At 46.2% G+C, this 21,154-nt stretch overlaps 2 protein-coding genes and 1 long non-coding RNA gene across 6 annotated transcripts in view; 2 read left to right on the forward strand and 1 right to left on the reverse strand.

Annotated features, from left to right (window-relative positions):
- The first annotated feature begins 36 nt into the window (after positions 1–36).
- LOC4812358 (elongation factor-like GTPase 1) overlaps positions 37–21,154 on the forward strand; it is a 94,536-nt gene continuing 73,418 nt past the window's right edge. For 2 of the 3 annotated variants that reach the window (XR_004470510.1, XR_004470511.1), the window contains exons 1-3: positions 37–2,376; positions 2,443–2,875; positions 2,947–3,060. Coding sequence is in view for 1 of the 3 variants with exons in the window: in XM_001352545.4 (XP_001352581.3) it covers positions 187–2,376; positions 2,443–2,875; positions 2,947–3,060 (2,737 nt within the window). In the remaining 2 variants the exon portion in view is untranslated. The remainder of the gene's footprint in view (positions 2,377–2,442; positions 2,876–2,946; positions 3,061–21,154) is intronic. The other variant, XM_001352545.4, reaches the window with a different exon arrangement.
- The window catches only part of dsx-c73A (doublesex cognate 73A), a 31,550-nt gene continuing 15,023 nt past the window's right edge, over positions 4,628–21,154 (reverse strand). The window contains exons 2-5 of the mRNA XM_033384446.1: positions 8,836–8,984; positions 8,619–8,697; positions 6,293–6,443; positions 4,628–6,222 (exon numbers count right to left, since the gene is read on the reverse strand). Of these exons, the coding sequence (XP_033240337.1) occupies positions 5,444–6,222; positions 6,293–6,443; positions 8,619–8,697; positions 8,836–8,984 (1,158 nt within the window). The 3' untranslated portion in view covers positions 4,628–5,443. The remainder of the gene's footprint in view (positions 6,223–6,292; positions 6,444–8,618; positions 8,698–8,835; positions 8,985–21,154) is intronic.
- Positions 14,292–15,259, forward strand: LOC26532809 (uncharacterized). 2 transcript variants are annotated; one of them, XR_001453283.2, is made up of 3 exons: positions 14,292–14,626; positions 14,691–14,834; positions 14,910–15,259. It is a non-coding gene; the product is annotated as an uncharacterized lncRNA (long non-coding RNA). The 2 variants fall into 2 exon arrangements; XR_001453282.2 differs by having other exon boundaries at positions 14,691–15,259.

Genomic DNA, 21,154 nt, shown 5'->3' on the forward strand with positions numbered 1-21,154 from the left:
GGTTAACAGCTGATGGAGCTGCCAACCTGTAGTATTTTTCCCCTTACTTCAGCTGGTCACACGAAATTGCGAAATTGCGCCGCGTGCCATTTTTGTTTACAAAAAAAAGAAATGCAATTGGTCCAACTTGTGAAATTCTTAGTTGATTAGTTAATTCGTTCGCGCTTTGTAGCACAATTAGACAGGATGCCCGTGGTGGAGGGCAGTGATTTGGCGCTGTTGCAGCGCCGTCAGCAACAGGTGCGCAACATTTGCATCCTGGCGCACGTGGACCATGGAAAAACGACTTTGGCGGACTCTTTGGTGGCCAGCAACGGCATCATCTCTCAGCGGATGGCGGGCAAACTGCGCTATCTGGACAGCCGCCAGGACGAGCAGGAGCGCGGCATCACCATGAAGAGCAGCAGCATTTCCCTGCACTACAAAGACCATGGAAATCGAAACGAAAATGATTTCCTCGTCAATCTGATTGATTCACCCGGACATGTGGACTTTTCGAGCGAGGTGTCCACTGCGGTGCGGCTCTGTGACGGGGCCATTGTCGTGGTGGATGTGGTCGAGGGCGTGGGCGCCCAGACACGAGCCTGTCTCAAGCAGATCTACGAGGAGCAGCTGAAGCCGGTTCTGGTGCTCAACAAACTGGATCGCCTGATTCTGGAGAAGCAGATGGAGCCTCTGGATGCGTACTTCCACTTAACGCAGGTCCTCGAGCAGGTCAACGCTGTGCTGGGCAGCATTTTCGCCTCCGATGTCCTCGCCAGGGAGGATATCACACAGAAGGACAACCAAGAGTCTGCGCTAGAGGAAGTTGACGACTCGGAGTTGTATTTCTCGCCAAGCTCCGGCAATGTGGTATTCTCCTCCGCCTACGATGGCTGGGCCTTCTCCGTGCGCGATTTCGCGGCCATGTACGACAAACGTTTGGAGATGAAACGCGAGGAACTGGAGCAGGTGCTTTGGGGAGATTTCTACTACAATTCGAAGAAGAAATGCGCCATGCCGGGGGCCCAGGAGAAGGCCAAGAAGCCGATGTTTGTGCAGTTTGTGCTGGAGAACATCTGGAGCATGTACGACATCATAGCCGTGCGGAAGGACAAGGATAAGCTGCCGGGCATAGCCGAGAAACTGGGCCTGAAGCTGGCCGCCCGTGATCTGCGCCTCACCGATCCCAAGTTGCAGATCAAGGCCGTGCTGGGACAGTGGCTGCCCATCGACAGCAGCGTCCTGCACATGGTGGTGCAGCATGTGCCACCGCCCCATCAGATCAGCGAGGAGCGGGCCCAAAGACTGCTCTATCCAGCGAATATCCAACTAAGTTCGCTCCCACTCGAGACGCTGAAGCTCAAGGACAGCTTCACCAGCTGCGATGCAGGCAGCGACAATGTCATCGCCTTTGTGTCCAAGATGACGCCCATCCACGTCTCCCAACTGCCCCAAAATCGACCCAAGAGAATGACGGACCAGGAGCTGCAGACGCGCCGGGATGAGGTGCGTCGGCGGATCGAGGAACGTAAGCACCAGAGCGAGCAGACGGAGCTGGAGAGGATTACTGAGGGTGTGGAGCAGCTCAGCACCAAGCAGGAGGATACCCCAAAAGAAGAACCTACCCCAGGGCCAGAGGCAGAGGCAGAACGGAACGAATTCGTTTTCGTTGCCTTTGCCCGCGTCTTCAGTGGAACTTTGAGGCGTGGCATGGAGCTGTTCAATCTCTCGCCCAAGCACGATCCCCGCCAGCCGGCACACCGCATCGAAGGGCAGGCGCCCTATGCCACTCGCGTGACCATCGGGGACCTCTACATGTTCATGGGCGGGGAACTGCAGCTCCTGGACGAGGTCCCGGCCGGAAACATTGTGGGAATCGGGGGCCTGGGAGCGCACATCGTGAAAACGGCCACCCTGAGCAGCACCCTGGACTGCACATCCTTCAGCGAGCTGAGCATCATGGCCACACCCATACTCCGAGTGGCCATTGAGCCCGTGCAGCCGCAGGATATGCCCAAGCTGGTCAAGGGCCTGAAGCTGCTGAACCAAGCGGATGCCTGTGTCCAGGTGTCGGTGGCTCCGACGGGGGAGCATGTGATCACGACCCTGGGGGAGGTGCATGTGGAGAAGTGTGTCCACGATCTGGAGCAGAGCTACGCCAAGGTCAAGGTGAACGTGTCCAAGCCCATAGTTTCCTTCAGGGAGACCATTGTCCCCGCGGCCACCGTGGACATGGTCAATGAGGCTATTGTGAAGACGGCGGACGACAAGGACGTGAGCAAGAAGATTGCAATCCAACAGACGCTCAATAAGCTGGGAACCCTGAAGGTTATAGCGCTGCCTCTGCCCCCAGAGGCAGTGGAATTGCTGGAGAGGCACACGGAATTCTTCAAAGTCAGTGGGAAACGAAAAAAAACTACCATTTTACCTTTTACTAATGAAAGCTTTTCTTCCCAACAGGAACTGGCTGCCACACCGAGGAATCAGCTTCTCTCCGAGAAGTACGCCACTCTTTTGGCTTCCATCAAACTGAAACTGGTGGCCGCTCTTCAGGATCTGCACTTGTTCGGCCTGAGTTCACTCTCCCCCGAGGAGTTGGTCAGTCGCCTCTGGGCTCTGGGTCCCCGGAATTGCGGCACAAATCTGCTGCTCAACCTCACGGACTACGAGCAGCCCGATTTCTGGTCCAGCCAAGCCAAGTCCTCCGACACGGAAATACGCTCTCTGTCCGATCCACGCAAGGATTTCAATAGCTCTCTGGTCAATGGCTTTCAGCTGACCTCCGGCGCAGGACCGCTGTGCGAGGAGCCCATGCAGGGCGTCTGCTTTGCTGTCCTCGAATGGTCCATCCAATCAGAGGGCGAGGATCTAAATGCTAGAGGACCCTTTTCGGGTATGTAATCTGTGTGTGCTTTTTGTCAGAAGAAATTCCTAGTAATCTGTGATTCTTTGATGCATTTTCAGGTCAAGTTCTGACTGCTGCGAAGGAGGTGTGTCGTCAGGCTTTCCAGAATCAGCCACAGCGCTTGGTAACGCCCATGTATAGCTGTACGATTGTGGTCAATGCGGAAATGTTGGGTGAGTGAAAGCCTTAGATTGGAATTTGAGTGTTTTACTCCAAAAGTGGTATGAAAATGTAGAAAATTATGTTCTGAAATTGATTTAGCTTTGGTTTAACAGTAATTTCTGCATTTAGCAGAGACCTCTCTATTGGTTTATGATTTAGGAGTTATACAACAAGGAAGGAACAATACGTTGTAAGAAGTCTTAGGCCTCAAAATTGATTTGAAATGAGCTTATGATTTTTGTTATCTATACAAAATATTTTATACGTAATTTGGAATTTGTTTCAGAGCCGATGAATGCCGCCTTCTCTCTTTCTCCTTCTGTCTTATGATATCGCTGTACGTTCGGGACATAAGACTGGACGACTTTGCTAACTTTGACTTGTGGGAATGGCGAGAGAGCGAGAGATGTACATACATATCAGCTTGACTTTCCAGTTGAGCTTTTTAGGGTGCAATTATTTTCACAAATAGTGCATCAGTTCTTCGACTGAGAGGCGGAGAGACGCATCTGGAGAGGGCTACGAATACTAGTTTAGCGTTTTATCTCTCGCGCTATCTCTCTCATCGAAGCAAAGTCTAATGTCATAGCACCCTTAAAGGGACGAATTGATTTGTTGGTTAATTCGGGAAGGGCGGAAGAATCCCTACGCGATCTTTCTCAGTTTTGGCCCGTACTTGTCATGAGAGAAAAAGAGCGGCAACACGGGGGCTATTCTTATGTTCTAAGTTTAATTCTTGCACTTCTTTTGTCCCTGAAATATTTCATTCGAATTTTAAAATATCTGTTCATCTGTTTCTATTTTTCCGCTACTATTTTGTATTCCGCTACATATCTCTCTCTCTCTTTCGCGCTTCTCAAAACAACACCAACCGTTGTATTACGCTCCCCCCCGACAGGGGGCGCACGCTGCACGATTAAGAGTGAGACAGAGATCGAATGAGTAAACGCGTGGAAGGGGAAGCATAGCCACTGCAAATGGCTGTTCATTCTAGCTATAATAATGATCCGATCTGGATCAGATTCGGCAATATGCTAGGTATGTTTATTCTCTATGATTCTCCGTCTTATCGCATCTTCAAAAGAGTGGATAATGAGTATGACACTCTAAGGAGTCTGAATACAGGAGGATGCAGGCGTCGTTGCTCTGGTTTTAACAGTCTCTGATGAGAGATCTCATCAACACGGACGGACAGACGAACATACAGATCTGCCTATATTGACTCGGCTATTGATGCTGATCAAAGAAGAACTAAATCTTCGAGTACCACGTATAAAAAATGTTCTGTAAATTTAGATGTGCTTTATAGGCACGTCTTTTAAAAATTTGAAATATTGTATGGTTACTGCCTTAAGTAGTGGTTCCAAAGGAGTTCAGTGGCATGTATGTATCTTCCAAAGCATAGGAGCTACAAGGCTGGAAAGTTGTATGTAAATCTCTATAGCTCCAATGAATGTCATAATTAAAATTGTATAAAACTCCAAGGGATTTTCATATTTATTAACGCTGGAAAAGCGTATATTTTGCATGTACCTGCGCACCTCAAGAGTTCCCTTAATTTCCGCACATACATACATATATTTGCACTCTCTCTCGATCGATCATACTTTTAAAATAGTTTTTTTTTATTTATTTAACTACTAGTAAATGCAGCTTAGATCTAGACATAAATAAGCAACTAAATTTAGTATTCAATAATTTCGGTTTCTTCTTCTTCTGTTTTTTTTTTGTTGTTTTGTCTTGTTCGCTTTTTTCTTGTTCCTTTTTTAGCCTTTTTCGAATAGTTTCAAGTTTTTGCACCTTAACTATCTCTCACTTTTAACTGCGTTTCCTCGTTTCGTTAATTATTTAAATATAAAAAGTTGAGGCCTTGTTTACGCTTAAATGCAAAACAAATTAATTAAAAAATTAGTGGGCGACGCGGGCGGACCCGGACACGTGTAATTGTTTAATTAATTCGTAAATTGTTCTTTTGTATATAAATATAAAAAAAAAATAATATAAATTAGAGAAGGTCATCAAGGGCAGGGCGGGAGTGGGTGTGGGGGTGGCAGGAATGCGTTAGAACGGGAGGGAAATGCCATTTGAAATGCCAAAAAAATTTGTATAAAAAAAGCTTAGTCACTAATTTACGTTACGTTACGTTACGCTACGTCGCTTAGCCAGACGGTTACGTGACGTGAACTGTCATTCCGTAGTCTCTCTACTTCCCTTCCGTTTCGTTCCCCTTCTCTAATCCTCTCTCTCTCTCTCTCTCTCGTTATCTTTCTCTCACTTCAGTCACAGTAGTTTTTTTTTGCACGAAAACGCGGAGACGAGAAGCGTGTCCTGTGCTATAAGAAATTGTATCTACTAGGATTTTAGGTTGTGCGGTGCGGTGCGGTGCTGTGCATCCTAGTCCCAGACAATGCTCTGCTGGAACTCCACGACACGGTCCCAGGGGAACTCCGGCTCCAGGTCGAGGTCCATCGTGTCCGCCAGCGAGCGCCTGATGCGAGTGCTGCCTTCCAGAGCCGGCTCTGGGAGTGTTGTCACGGGCGACGCTGCCGCCGGCTCTGATTCCTGCTCCAGCTCCTGTTCCAGCTGCTGTTGCTGCTCCTGCGCCTGAAGTGTGGTCCTGGCCTCCTCGCTCGCGGGCGTACTGCTGCCTGGTTGCTCCTCGGTGCCGGTGCCAGCGCCCGTTCCACTGCCAATTGCCTCAATGGGCGCCAGGTCGCCGCGTCGCTCGTTGTTCCGTCCGTAGTTGCTGCCCGGGAAATTGTTGATGGAGAACTGATCGGGCCGGAAGTTGGCCGAGGAAGAGCTGTGGCTGCTGTGGGTGCTGTGGGTGCTCTCGGGACGATTCAGATACTGGTAGGAGCTGCTGGGGCCACCGTTCTGGAAGGACTGCTGGTCCTGCGGCTGGTAGTTGGAGCTGATGGGCGATCCGCCGCTGCTGGAGGAGCCAGAGCTGCCACTGCCGTAGATGGGTCTGCCGTAGCTGTCCTTCTGGCCTCCGATGGAACTGGAGCCGCCCACAGAGGGACGATAGAAGGGCTTCTGCAGCTGGTAGCGCTTCGGCGGCTGGCTGCTGGGCTTGCGGATCGAGTAGCCGGGCTTGACGCACATCATGCCAAAGACTCGGATGCCGGGAACACTCGCATATGTGGGCTGATCATGGGCCATGGGTCCCTCTGACGGAAGGGCAACGAGTATTGGGTATTAGGAGATGTCTTATGATATGTTCATGTGCGATATATTTACCCATTTTGAAGTGATCGGGACAGCGACAGATGACCAGGTAGTGGGATTTGCCAGTCCTGGTGTTTTGGAGTGCCAGCAGGGACCAGTCCTTGGGCGAGCGGCACTCTCGCATCTCCGTGGTAGCCTCACAGGTCTTGGCCAGCGTGATGGCCTAATCATGCAAAAGGAGGAAAAATCCCAGAGAGAGATCAGAGAGTGAGTGGGGGGGATGCTAATTTCGGGGCGTATCTTCTGTCTAGACGGTGTCTACTAATAGCTGCGACGATTAGACATTCACTTTGGACCCACAGGCTGAAAGGCGCACAGGCCCACAGGCCCACAGGGCGGACGGCAAAGAAAGTAACCCGATCTCATGATCATGACTCTAAATTGAAAGCCCACATGCTAAACGTCTGGCTCTGCCTCTGTCTGCCTGGCCTGTCTCCAGCTGTCGCTTTAGAGCCAAAAACATACCCAAAACAGGAGCAGCCAATGGCCCAGGGCTGCCAATGGCTCCCACCAGTCGAAAGGAGAAACATTTTTGGCCAGACAGAAATTGCTTTTGCTCCGCTTTCAATTGGCCGATGCTTGATTGTCCTTTAACTGATTTACAGCCTCAACTACTGGCGGGGGCTACTGGTTCCTGCCCCAGAGTGCCAGAGTGGCAAAGTGCCAGAGTGCTAGAGTGGAGTAATTTGATTGACTCTTGCGGCGCTCGTTTGCATGCGGCAGCAACAGCAACGGCAGCAGCAGCCAATTCAGGCAAAGTTTTTTCCACTTTTCCGCTTTATGCCTCTCCGCTTCATTGGCTCTCGATGTGGCATTCAGGTTAATGCTGTTGCTGGCTGCTGCTACTGCTGCTGCTGTTCCAGTTTTTCCTCTGCTCTTGTTTTCCAGCTAAACGCATTTTCATAATTTGCTGTACAGTTCCGGCAAAACACCACCACACAGAAACACGGCAAGTGTTGCATTTAACGGTAAAGTGAAGTGTAATTATGACAATGTCTGGCACTGCCCACACGCCCGCTCCTACTGCCTCCGAGAGAGACTCTGAGAGGCACCTACCTCTTGCACTGCTCCTGAAAAGTGCACTCTCTGCGGACAGTGGAGACACCTGTGCTCAATGGTGGAGCACTCAACAACTACTTGACCATTAAACTATTAAAAATGCTTTTTATTATTTAATTTATTTGAACATTTCTCCTCTGTCAGTCGACTAGAGGGAGAGCAGTAGAGCAGGAGAGCGGCGTTCGAGGGCATTTATAACTTAATTAAACGTACATACAGCAGCGATCCACAGTGGATGCACAGTGGAGTCGCCTCCACTGCTGGCGGAGGCCAAAGATGAGACTAGATCATGGCCAGGCAATAAAGGTGGCCCAATCACGGGCTGCAGCAGCAGAAGCGGGGGGCCTTATTGGCCAAATAATATTGTAAGCCGCAAACGAACAAGCCACAAGGTGAGCTCCCAGTGACCCTGGCCCAACCAACCAACCAACCAAGCAACCAACCGACCAGCCGACCAACCGATCGTGCCACAGCAGAGAAGTGAGAGTCGTAACCGCAGACGCAGGAATCAATTTGATGAGTGATCAGTGGATGGATGGATGATCAGGAGTGATCCACCAAATGATCCTCAATCTTCATTCGGATGATAGTTTCGCGGGTTCCCACTGATCTTTTGCTGCCATTAATTTGGGTTTTTCCCCTGAACTACTGATCTATTAAATGATCCTCAAGCTTTTGAATGAATACGCAGCTCGCTTCTGTGAGATGTGCAATTGATTTCCCTATTTTCGAGGCCACTGATCTATCGAATGGTTCTCAATTCCATGAATTGTTGGCTTTCTTCTTCTCCAATTGATTTTCCAGGTTCAAGTTTTCCCTTAACAAATGATCTTCAATTCCACAGATATTCATCCGCTCTCTTGATCGTGCTGTTTCTCAAAATGGACTGTGATCTCCACCTCCCAGTGGATGTGCTCTCTCTCTCTCTCTATATAATTTACTTCCACTCCTGGGATCCTCTATCGATGCATACTCTCCTGTAATTTCTCTCCCACTGATCGCATCTTCTATTGATTCATTTAAAAAGCAATGAAATATTATTTGTGGTCAGAGCATCGATGGCACGGCTGTTGTTTCCTACAGTCGTGAACTTGCAACCCAATCTAATGATCTAGCTATTTAAATCTCAATTCTCTCATTTCCAGTGATTTTCAGGGATTTCCAGGGATTCCCAGTGATCTGCAGACTGCAGACATCGCAGCCTGCAGCAATTATCCAAGTAATTCAGATGCCAGTGCCCTCCCACTGCGAAAGATGTTCTGTCTGTGGATGTTCTTACCTTCTTTTTATTATCACCAACCAATTTTGTGGTATGCTGATCGTCTTCATTCAGGCTGGCGGAGCAGGGATCACGATATCTGCAAGTAAAGGGAACAGGGAGCAGGGAACACACCGGATTAGATTAGATTCTGCTCTCATCCTGCGATTAATTAGAACTTGCCGAGTGACAAGTGGGCGAACCCTAATCTAATCCTTTCTCTAGTGAGACGACTCACCTTGATGGACAGGCGCACAGGGGCTGGGTGTAGTTGAGCCTCACGTAGACGGCGTTGCAGACCTGCTGGATGGCGCACTCGGGCAGCAGATAGATGTGCTGATTGTGCGGATAATAATGATATTTTGTTGGTTTCGCTGTCGCCGTTTTCTGCAAATGAATGGAAGCGAATGAATGAGAGAGAGGGAGAGATTTAGATGTGATTGATGTTGATGTTGATTGATGTGGCCAAAAGGGTTTCATCGTCTTGTATTTGGCCAGCAATTAAAGTTGCAACCAAGTGGCATGCGAGTAACGTCTCTTGCTGTTTGTCCGTGGCATAGATGAAGTGCGAAATTGAAGCTCTCCTCTTGGGAGTAGTCTCCTTTTTCTTTTCTTTTCTTTTTTTTTTAATAAGAAAAGAGGGGGCTTCTGCTTCTATGCATTCAAAGTAGTCATCGGATGGGAGTGGAGGAGTCGAGTGGAGCCTTGGCCAAAGCAGGTTAATGGCAAACGAGACCCTCACATAATGCCACACAAAATTGCTTGACTCTGCACTTGAGAGATGAGTTGCTGTTGCCGTTGCTGCAACGCGCCTTTTCCGCTCCACCACAATATGAGACGTTGATGCCACATCGGAAGGAGGAATGGGGAGGGGCACCCAAGTTATTAAGAAATTGATGCAACACGAAGGGGACTATTCCAACTATCCATCCATCCATCCAACCATCCATCCAGTGTATGTGTGTGTCGAGTTCTGTTCTGCTAGTCGTAACCCTGGGTAACTGCCAAACGCACTTTTACTTTGTCAGAATGATGGGGAGGGGGAGAGAGCTGTGGTAATTTCCATGGCATGCCATGGCCCTGCCCTGCCCTGCCCTGCCCCATCAGCCACTTCCTTCCTGCATTTCCCAGTGTGTTTACCCACTCTTCCCCCTCCCCCTTAACCGAGTTGTTTTTCATTTAGAAACTTCTGATGGATCCCCCCAGTTCCTTTTGTTTGGCTATTAAAAAGTTTTTTAGTTACATTTTTAGCTTTGTTTTTGCTTTCGAAGAGAACCTTTCAGTAGGGAGATATGTACATATATTTATGTCACAATCGGAGGCACCTCTCTTTCATTATCTGTTTAATTATTTTAGTAATTCATCATCATTATCATTGTAATAATCAAGAGGAAAACAAAGGCCTGATATGATACGTTTATTGTGTATCAATGCGTAAAGATTCTTGGAAAACGAGGAGAATCTTGAAAGGGGTCTGAATGAAAGGTATCTTAATGATTTTATTAGTTCAGAATAAGAAAAAAGAGAGAGAAAGCAAGTTAAAGACTGATTAACGCAATTATTAGAGCCAAGAGTGAATTTATGGGAGGGGAAATGGCAGATAAACCAACGCAATTATAATGAATGATCAGAGTAAGCACTCGTGAATCTATGGAAGATGGAGATGACTTGGTTAAATGGAATGGAAGTGGTTCAAGCACTTGAGAACTGATTGAGGAAACTGATTACGAAAAGAATTTCACAGTGAATAGATTTACACAGAGAGTAGATCTTCAGAGAGAATACAGAGAGAATATCTTCAGGCGAGAGTACATCTTTACAGAGAATAGGTCTTCAGGAGAGAACAGATCTTTAGGAGAGAATATATCTTCAGGAGAGAGTAGATCTTCAGGGGAGGGTACATCCTCAGGAGAGAATAGATCTTCAGGAGAGAATAGATCCTCACAGAGAATTGATCCTCACAGAGAATAGATCCTCAGGAGAACATAGACCTTCAGGAGAGAATAGATTCTCACAGAGACTAGATCTTCAGGAGAGAACTCCTAAAGATAGGAGAGAATAGATCCTCACAGAAAGTAGATCTTCGGGAGAACATAGATCTTCAGGAGAGAATAGATCCTCACAGAGAATAGATCTTCAAGAGAGAATAGATCTTTGCAGAGAATAGATTATCTTTTATGTTATATTATATCTTTAGGAGATGGAATGCTTTACAGTCGTACATTCTATATGCAAACATTTGTTTGAAATGTAAAAAGTTCTATATGGCAATGGGCGAGTGATTAACCCTTTTTAAATTCCTTCTTTTGGTAAATCCGTGAAGATCCATTTACCCTTTGCCCTTTCGATGGAACGCCTGTACTCTCGCTCTACTTAACTCCCCATTCTGCTGTTCTGCTGTTGGATGATTCACCATCCATCAATCTATTGTACTCTCTCCTTCACCGTTACCCTCTCCCATTTTCTCACCCACTTGTACATCCATTACACAGTCCTTTCCCCTGGAGAACCGCTAACAATACGATAGGATTCCTTTCCCCTACTTAGCACATAATTGAACTGAAAGCATCTTTGGTTTAGTGCAAATTACAGGGCACATGATCCACCAGGGGAAAAAAAGGGGGAATGACAGAGGGAGCATGGCAGCGGGTACTTCCCATGTCAGTCATTTGCCAGGCAGCCACAGCCAAAGCCATGGCCACAGCCATAGCCACCTACTGTCAGGTAGGTCCAACTTCCACCTCCCACTGTATCCCACTTTTTCTCCCCTCTCCGCTCCCCTCCCATACCCATTGTTGTGGCAGCTCCTTTTTGAGAGTGATTTACACTGACCCTCAACCATTATTATTGAATTTTTCACCATCTCCGTCTCTATGCTCGCCCCCCCCTTTCCTCGGAGGAGAGGTACCCTATTTGGCGTCAGCTGGTTGTCGCTTCTGCCCAAATGTCCAAACTGTCGCCGCCACTTGCCCCCCGCCCTCCCGGCTTTACTCTCCCCTTGTGGCAGGCAGTCAGGGAAACCCCACTCTCATTGTTGCCTGTCTCTTTCACTTTGGTTAAGTAGATTTTTAAATATTTACCATGTTCGTTGGACAGGGGCCAAAGCAAACGAAACAGAGAGGCTTCAGCCTTTGGAGAAACGAACCCAAGGATACCCTGGGAGAACTGTTATGCATCTGTGCATGCATCAACATTTCTGAGGCATACGATTGTGTCTATCGAGAATATCGTTTCGAAGGTCGGAAATGCTTTCTCTATAATCATAATACCTATCCTCTATACAGGGTATATTCTCTTGGATAGGGGATCGCCGGATCGAGGAAGGGTAACCCCTTATCTAGGGCCCTGAGCCTGAGGGCTGGGGGCTGCAAAGAATTTTCCACGAATCGCGAATTAAAGCGTTTTTCTGTTGTCCGCTTTCCAGTCCGCTGTAGCTGTTGCTGTGTGGCTGTTCACACAGGTTAAAGTTCAGTCGGTGGCAGTTAGCAAGAGAGAAGATCCCCCCGTAACCGGTAACCCCTCCCCCCTCTTCCCTGGCCACCCAAGTGCCACTTGAAAATCGTGTTCCCTGCTGCGAGCTTCCTGCAATTTAAAGTCACTTTTGGAGTTGCAGTTGGACTCCAACTATGGGACTCTGAGAGACGGAGACTCGGAGGTGAAGTCGGAGCTGGAGATGAAGTCAAAGTCAGAGTCGGGGATCGAGAGTCGGGTCTCTCTTTGGAATCCCATCGCCGCGACCTTTCACGGTCTCAAGTTGTTTTCTGTTTTCCGTGTTGTTGTTTCGTTTATTTTCTTCTTTTTTTTTTTGTAGTTTTGTAGTTTTTCCCGCTGTAGTTTTTTGCTGGTTTCGGTTTTTGGAGTGCCATGAATTGCGTTTTGATTGAAAAGAAAGTGACATTTCCGTTGATTTTCCTTTTGCCCAGAATGCTGTTTCCTCTTTCCTCTCTGTCCTCCGTCCCACTCTTTTTGCTTAAAGTTTTTCCATTTTAGTGGAGCTGCAAGGCTTTTTCTTCTCCTTCTTCAATGCTAATTTTTCATAGCTTTTCGCCTATGGAAATGACGCTGAAAATTTGTTTGTGTTTGTGTTTTTGTGTTTGTATTTGTATTTACCCCCGAACAACAACAAAACACAAAACTGCACAACAAATAGCAGAAACATGCAGCAAACAGTGGCAGCTGCCGGAAAGTGCCTGAAACTTTGTACCATGGCGTATGCGTGATTTGTTTGCCAATGTTGCAGCCTTATTGACTTGTTGCAGTGCCCCCCCCTGCACTCGATTAGCCCGACACTTGATTAGCTGCCATTCATGGGGGAAATTCGGAAAATGTTTGGTATTTTGCGGGAAATTCAAGATTGAATGACAGAGGCGTTGGGTGGATTGGTTTTGCATTTGGGGCTGCCCGAACAAGGGCTCCATAATTAAGATGGATTAATGCAGAATTTTGAGTTGTATCCGTAGCGGAAATATTCGAATGCCACCAAAAAAGGAACGGGAACGGGAATGGGAACTCGCAAAGTATCTTTCACTGGATAATGAATTAGCTGCAACACTCTTACCCTCCTTCTAACCCATTCATTCTGCGAGTATCCTCCCGAATTAGCTCCTCCCAGTCCCTAAGCATTAATCTATCTTCTTCCCCGTTCAATCTCTAAGCCACTTGACTTTTCAGTTTGTGTGTGTTTTTTTGGCCTCTAACAAGAGTCCTGCAGTCAGCAGAAACACTTCTCGGATTTCAAGTCGGCGAGGCAGCAGCAGCCTCAAGTATCACTACTACTAGACCGGCTACTACCACCACTACCACTATATGCTGTATACATATATCCTCTCTTGTAACTCAGTCGCCATTTGGAGGCTTGATTTATGCCGGCAGCTCGAAATTTACTTTTAATGAGAGACAGCAGCCAGGCAGCCAGCCAGCCAGCAGCAAAAGTTAAACGCATGTAACTGACAGGCAGGCTGTGGCAGCGGCAGCTTGTATATTGTATCTATATATCTTGCAGATGCGAAAACCCCGCCACTTGTTATTCAAATCAGCTTGAAGAGAGCTTCCAGCACAAGCTGAAGCTGCACAAAAAAAAACGTAACATAAAATTTCACCGCTTTTTAGCTACTTCTCAGGCTCTCAACCGATAGAGAGACTCTCTCTCTTTCTCTCTCTCGCTCTGTGGAAATTTGCATAGTTAAGGCTCCCCCCCCTGGTCCCCCACCTTTGCAATTAATAAATAATTTTCATTTCATTTTCATTTCGAAATTTGATTTAATTATGTGAAAGTATTTGAATGACTCTCTGTCGAGCCTCCACGGAGGCAGCAGCCCCCACCCCCTCCCCCTATTTAAAGCGAGAAGCGAGAAAGAACAGAAAATTAGTTGCCATTATTTAAGTTTTACTTCCCCCCCGGTTTCCACCCTCCCCCCTCCCTGGCCAAGGCCCTGTTTATTTGTTTGCTTGTTATTTAATTTTATGCTCAAAGTGAAAATGAAATCGCTTTTCAAGTACTTTCGTTGTTGGTTCGGCCTTTGGTTTTCATTGTTATCTATAAAGCGTGAAGTTTCAAGTAGTTTGTCTACTCACGGATGTATATTTGTATCTTTGTATCTCTGCGAGTATCCGGGGTTTTCTACTATTTCTACTTCTACTTTTTCGGACCTTTTTCTATCGTGTTTTTTTTGTTTTTTTTTTCACATCCAACGACACGACAAGCTACCGAAAATCTTACACTCTCTCGCACACACACATTTCACTTGAGCCGCACTTGTGGGGGATTGCTTGTGTGTACCCACTCTTTTCGCAGACGGAGGATGCTTTGCTTTTGAAGGTATGTTGGCAACAGCTGGAGATCAAGGGAACCTTTGAGTCTATTAGAAATTTCCGATTAGTCTCATATTTGCATAATTTTCCACAGACTTGAAGCATTTTTTCGATTTACGCAAATATAATCAGCTGGGACTGGGACGGGACTTGCTATTCGTATATCATATCTATACCTTTCTGCTATTTAATCGTAAAAATAGCAGCAGAAGCTCACAGTGAGTGCTATCTGATTGCTTATGGGATATCTATAGTTTCAATCGTTTCATGGAAACCGATCAGTCTTCTAGGGTATCAATAGCTTCGGTCCCTCGGCGCCTAACTGCCACTCTGGTTGGCACTTGTGTTGAATGTTCGGAGCTGTGTTTGTTGCTGGGCTTTTTTTTTCGGTTGTTAACTGAAGTTTCTCATGCAAATCCACGCAAAGTCAGTCGCTTGTTTGTTTGTTTATTTATTTACCATTATTTATTTGTTTGCCCAACGCTTTTTCCCCCTTTTGAGGTTCAAGTAATCATGATCACGGCGATCATCATCATCATTATCATCGTACCGTAACATGGCATCCAGCATCCAGCATCCAGCCACCAATGGATGCTGCTTCTCCCAGTAAAAGTCATTCCACAGTCAAGTGTCGAATACCTCCAGCTGTGGCTCTTCCACTTCCACATCCAAATCCACTTCCTCCTCTGATTCTCTACTGTTTCTCTTCTGTGGATTGTGTGTGTGTGTTGTTTTTTTGTGTAGCCCCCAGCCACTACTCTCCTGTGAAGATCTCAACACTCTCTCAAAACTCTGGAGTGCTTCATGTCCGCGGGTTGTAATTAAAATGTTCAATAAATCGTCAAACTTGATTGTCGATATTTTTATAACAAGCCAAGCGCCAAAGGTGGGGAATGCAAAGGGAAGGCATACCATACTCGTAAAGTGAGGGGCTCTAACGGATGTGGTTCTGCGTATAAATCGCGCTCTCTGTAGGTTAGAGTTCAGTTTATGGCTTCATGAAAGCCAAGATTGGTTTTCAGGAAAAGGAACGAACGATGGTGGAACCCACTCGATATGGTTCGGGTAGAGAGAAGTGTGGCACAGACCATCATCTATTGATTCTTTTGGAAGGCTAGGAGAATGAAGATTCAAATGAAGAAAAATATCCCACAAAAGTTGGAAAGTTTAGAGATTCAGGGATCTCCATGCTATAATATCTGCAGATGGGTTTCTTCTAACTATTTCTTGGGATAATCCTTTGCTATGTTTCCTGTAAGCAAATGAAACCACACATGCAACCCTTGCTTAGTATATCGTGGAGGACCTTCTCTCATTTCTTTCTTTAACGTGCCACCATCTCTGTAGCGAAATCTTGGGACTCGGCTTAGACATTCAGGCCATCCCAAAGTGGAATCTCCCCTACTCTCCGCGCATGCGTAACTGATATCCATCTTCGGCGGTGTTACAATTTTTTGCTACTGCCGTGCGCATAACTTGTCAAACAGCAAACAAAAGTGGAGCTGCGGCACATAAGATGGAAGATGGTAGATTGAAGATGAAGATGAAGATACCCCTAGAGATTGCAACAGCAGCAGCCGCATTTAAGGCAATTACATGATTTGGCTGTGCAAAAAGGCATATTGAATAATCCAATGCAGCAACAGCAACAGCATCAGCAACAGCAGCAGCTGCCACATTCCATAACCAATTCCGGAATAATGACCAAAGACGTGATCATAATTGTCACACTGTCAGAGCCAACGTCATCGTCGTCATTGTCGAATCAGAATCAGAAACAGAAACGGAATTGGATGTGGAATCAGAATCCGTTTAATGTGTCAACGTTCTGCCAGACGTTAATTTGTTCTAATTTGTTTCTAATGCCATTATTCCAGCTGTAGGATTCTGTTGGAATATGTCTGGTCATAAGCCCCTTCCTCCCTCCCCCTCCCTCATTCTTCATAAGATCTGTACGAGAATTACACGATTCCTATGCTTCCGTAATGCCCAGAATGCCGTAATAATAATATTTTTATTGCCCTCTCCTCTCTCCTCTCTCTCTCTATTTACGAGTAGTACTCTTTTTTGTTTACTGCTGTTGGCCGAGTTTATTGTTCTAGTTTTCTGCAACTAGGGAGCCCTGTGCTCTTCTCGGACAGAGGTCCGGTGTTCGGTGTTCGGTGTCTCTCGGGTCTCTGGGGTCTCTTCTCCTTAACAGTAGTTCTTTCGCTCTATGGTCGCTGGTCGTTGGTTAAGGTTTGTTGAACCCTTAATGAGTTTAAATGCCAGATATGATATGGTTTTTAATGTACGTTTATGACTTACATTTACTTGTACTCTGTACTCTGTTTTGTCGTTTTTTTTTTCTGGGCTTCTCTCGCTTTTTGGGACACTTTGTGGGACAAAGTTAATGTGGCTGCCATTACGGTAACGATTCGGTCATGATACCAAAGGGAAGTCGGACATTAGCCTTCTAGAGTGTGGAGTGGTGTTGGGGATCTCTGGGTCTCTTTTCGGAGCGGATGCTTGGAACATGTATTTTTTTGAATAGCGGAAAGGGGCTTGCCTTGGGACCGTTGGATATGTGGAAACTTTTAATGAAATATTTCACTTGCCAGAAGAGAATTTTCAGTGGCTTAACTTGAAAAGTACTCCAAAGAAATACTAGATATCTAAATCCTATTTAGACCAAGCTTGAGTTGGCTTCAAAGACAAGTTTTTCACTCAAACCATTGAGCCCTTGATGAGATCTTAAGCTTCAAGTTGAATAGTTCTATGCTTATCCCAAAAGCCTTGCAATAGCTCATTCCCTTTCAGAGCTCTCTCCCTCTCAGGCACCTGTTCATCACCATGTTAATTTTCTTAAACAAAAATCACTTTCCATAACCGAAAACACTGATTGGTCATCACTTTCTTCCATGTTCTTTCGCCCTTAACATGTAAGACAAATAGCCCCCCAACCTTTGAACAAATACGGACAGAAATAAAGGTGCAAACAGCATGGGCATGGAATCCATAACCCGAAGAGATAGGTTCTGGGTCTTGGGCTGCGGATTCCGTTCCTCAGTCCGGTCTGTGCGTTCTGGTCATTTACCTCCAACCAAAAACGGTCAAAATGTTTGGGTTTCGTTTCTGTTGGTTTGTGGCCTTTTACCGCTAATACACGCATAATAAACTATGGTCGAAGCACTGCCTCTGGGGCTTTTCTTTCCTCCAAAAAGATTTAGGCCCCTTCTTTGTGGCTGCCACTCACGTACCGCAAAATGTCGAGGGGGGGCCCAGGTTGTGGTCATTGTGTGATTGAGAAGCGGTAGCTTACCTGCAAAGAAAGAAAGAAAGAAGAAAGAAATGCAAAGAAAGCGAAATTAGTATTTGGTTGTGTCAAAATAATGGCCTAAACATTTCAACAATATGGCAAAAAGAGTAAATTCTTCTCACTTTAATTTGAATTTGAATGGTTTGCTGTGATTTGCTTTTGAAGGGGAGCCCGAGCCCCGAGCCCCGAGAGATGGTTACAATTAACATTTAAACAAGCCATTAACTTTCCAGGGGGACTGGGGCATTGGGGTTCTCTAGAGGTACTTCAAATTAAATAAAAAAAAGAGACTGCAAATAATTCCATCGGCAGCCTAATTACTGCAGTGAGGAGCAGGGAAGAGCGGAGCGGAGCGGAGAAGAGATGGAGATGTCTTTTGTCTCTAATATAATATGCAGTTCTCTGCCGCTGCTGCCCCTCTGCTCTGTCTCTGGGGCTGCTTTTTGGGGCCTTGGGGCCAAACACTTTCTTTATTGGACTTTCTTTCGCAGTTTTCTTTGTACTTTTCCTTGCCATTTTCCTATGTTTTTATCAAAGTAGCGCACATTGCACATCTCATTCACCGCCAAAGTCGCCTCCTCCCCGACCTCCTCCTGCCAGAGCGGGCCCTGCGGTTACATTTCGGCTTTTGTTTTGCATCTCTGACAATCTTTTCTTTCGCATGGCTTTTCCTTTGGAGCAGCAGCAGCGGCAGCAGTGGCAGCAGCGAGAAAAAGCGGTGAGAGATAAAGATGCCGACATTACGCGCTTTGCATTTTCCATTTTCCACTTTACATTTTACATTTTTCTCTGCCTTTCTGTGCACTGGTTTTCCCCCTGTCCATCTGTCCATCTGTCTGTCTGTCCCTCTGTTTTTCCGTCTTTCTGTCTGTATTTTTTCTGTGTTAATTATAAGCTTCCGCTTGGAAAAGGGCAGCATGTGGCTGCTGCAGTGATTCTTTGATAAACGGGAGAGCCGATGCAAAGGGCAGGCTAATGTCTATATTAGTTGGATGTTGCCGCATGTTGCACAAGCTTTGATCGGCATTTCAATGGGTTTCAAAGTAGTCTTACTCCGAAGGGGAACTATTTTGCTTAGAAACAGTTGCTTGTCCGACAGTTTCCCTTTCCCAGAAAATCGTGAATGAAAACTGCATTGAAACCCTGGATATTCCCTGTATCTGGACAGATTTGTGTATAATATGATTCGAAATACCCAAGAAGAGTAAGGTAAGTTCTACGAGTATCTATCAATGAATCTTCACTTTCCTTCGATGAATCTGCTCTTCTGCAAGAATTTCCTTGGATTCCCAAGTAACTTCTTTACTTTCCCTACACGGAGAGTTTTTTTTAAAAATTGTTCTAAAGCATTATCGGATGCCAAAGGAACTTCTTTATGGATCTGCCTCCTTTTCTTATAAATGTGTGGCTGCCACATCGGAGGGGAGTCCATCATTAATGTGTCGTCTTTGGCTGAGGCAGAAAAAAACAGCAAGTCGGCAAAATATAAAGCAAATACCAATCCCTATACCCATTCCACTTGACAAACCAACCAACCAATCATCTATCTATCTATCTATCTATTTATGTTTGTATCTTGGTATCTTTTTGCTGTGTGTGCAGCTAATTGCCAGAGGCATAACTATTGAACGAGGGGCGCAAAAAAAGGTGTCCATCAGAGATGGAAAGAGGATCATCCGCATCCGTAGCCGCATCCGCAGTCGGCACTTGCGACAATTGCCGCAGTTGCAGATACTTGCGGATTTACATTTCATGGATACAGATGCAGATAAAGATACAGTGAAAGAAGAGAAAGATGGATAGATAGATAGATTGATTGATAAGTAGATACGTTCATGTTCGGTTAACAGTAAAGGCAATCCCCTCCATTGGCTAGAATGTATCTATTAGATACATGGCTGCTCATGGCTCAGCATTTACAGCTATCAATCATAATTAAGTGAATGATAATCAAAATGGACAGCATTATGAAAGCTCAATGCGGCATCCCGCTCCGCGGACACTCCACTCTCCACTCTTCACTCTCCATTCGGATCTCCATTCGACTCTCCGTTGCGGTCATCTGTTCTGTTGGTCTCGGTCTCGGTCTGGCTGGGTCTCTTCTCTCTTCTCTGTTATTATAGATAATGATAAAGAGAGGCAGATCGAGCGGATCGGAGTGGAGCTGGAGCTGGAGCTGGAGATGGAGTCTTATTCTCATTCTGTGGTCGTCGGTTCGTTGCGGCACCGTTATGCAGGTCAGCAGCAGCCTCCACCTTCTCCTTCTCCTCCTCCTCCTCCTCCTCATCCTCCACCTCCTTTAGTCTCTCGATCTTCACACTCTTTGCTGCAGACTGAAGACTGAATCTGAATCTGAATACCGCTGCTCATCTTGTATGCAAACGCAGTGCATTCCACAGACAGAAGGGGAGACAGAGAGAGAGAGACTACCTCTGAGATACTTCCCCAAGTGTTCGTCGGTGGTTCGTGGTGTGGTGTGGAGGGGCTTGTATCTCTCATTGACATGCCAACTGGATGGCAAATTTAGCACGCTATGATCCGCAGTCGCAGCTCCAGCAGTCCGCTTGTACCCGCTTGTAGCTTTCATTTTGCTGCCCAGGTGACAGCCTCAGCCTCAGCTATGAGTAGTTGTTGCCACCACCATCAGTCCACCAGTACACTCCACTCCTCTCCACTCCACTCTCCACTCTCCTGTATCTTCTGTCCTCTGGTTTGCCTGCCAGGCACATTAATTTATTAGTTGCACTTGCTTGTTGCGCTGTAAAAGATACGCACACGGTTGGCTGCGATACTTTTTTCCTGCTTGCAGGCCCAGCTTTCCACCACAAGTCCGTTGCTTGGCTAGTTGTCGCCTATCAAATTACCCAACAACTGCTGGCTGCTCTCTGGCTGCTCTGTGGGCCAGGCTAACATCAGTCCCCAGTCCCCAGTATCCAGTACCCAGTACCCAGTCTCAGTCCCAGAGATTCTGCTGTTGTTAGAGGATGCGATGCCACTGATGCTCTGGGAGAGAGGGTTTCGCATGAAATTGAGGTTTATGCGTTGGCGTATATCGTGTATTGCTTTTATGGGGAAACTAAACTCTTCTGTTGCCGCTCAGTAATTTTCATGGGTTCACGAGGGTTGCACTTAAATTCTAAACCTTTCCATTGCATCATTAATAGCTTCTTAAGTGCTAGCTTTTATGATTTTGTGCCACTTTTTGATTACAAAATCGTGTCTTTCAGGGACTTAAATTTCTTTCATATAACCAGTAGGCTAAAATTTCAGCTTTTACCTAATATATTGGATATTTAATGGCTGGATCAATGGATATTTTAGCCTTATGGAATGTTTTCTTTAAATGATTTCGCACTAATATCGAATGAATCTGCATTCAATCTTCCGTTTGTGTATTTGAAGAATGTCTATCCTTTAATCTTCTCCAGATTCCATTCCCACTCCAAAT

Source organism: Drosophila pseudoobscura, chromosome X (assembly GCF_009870125.1).
Source record: "Drosophila pseudoobscura strain MV-25-SWS-2005 chromosome X, UCI_Dpse_MV25, whole genome shotgun sequence".
Lineage (NCBI taxonomy): Eukaryota > Metazoa > Arthropoda > Insecta > Diptera > Drosophilidae > Drosophila > Drosophila pseudoobscura.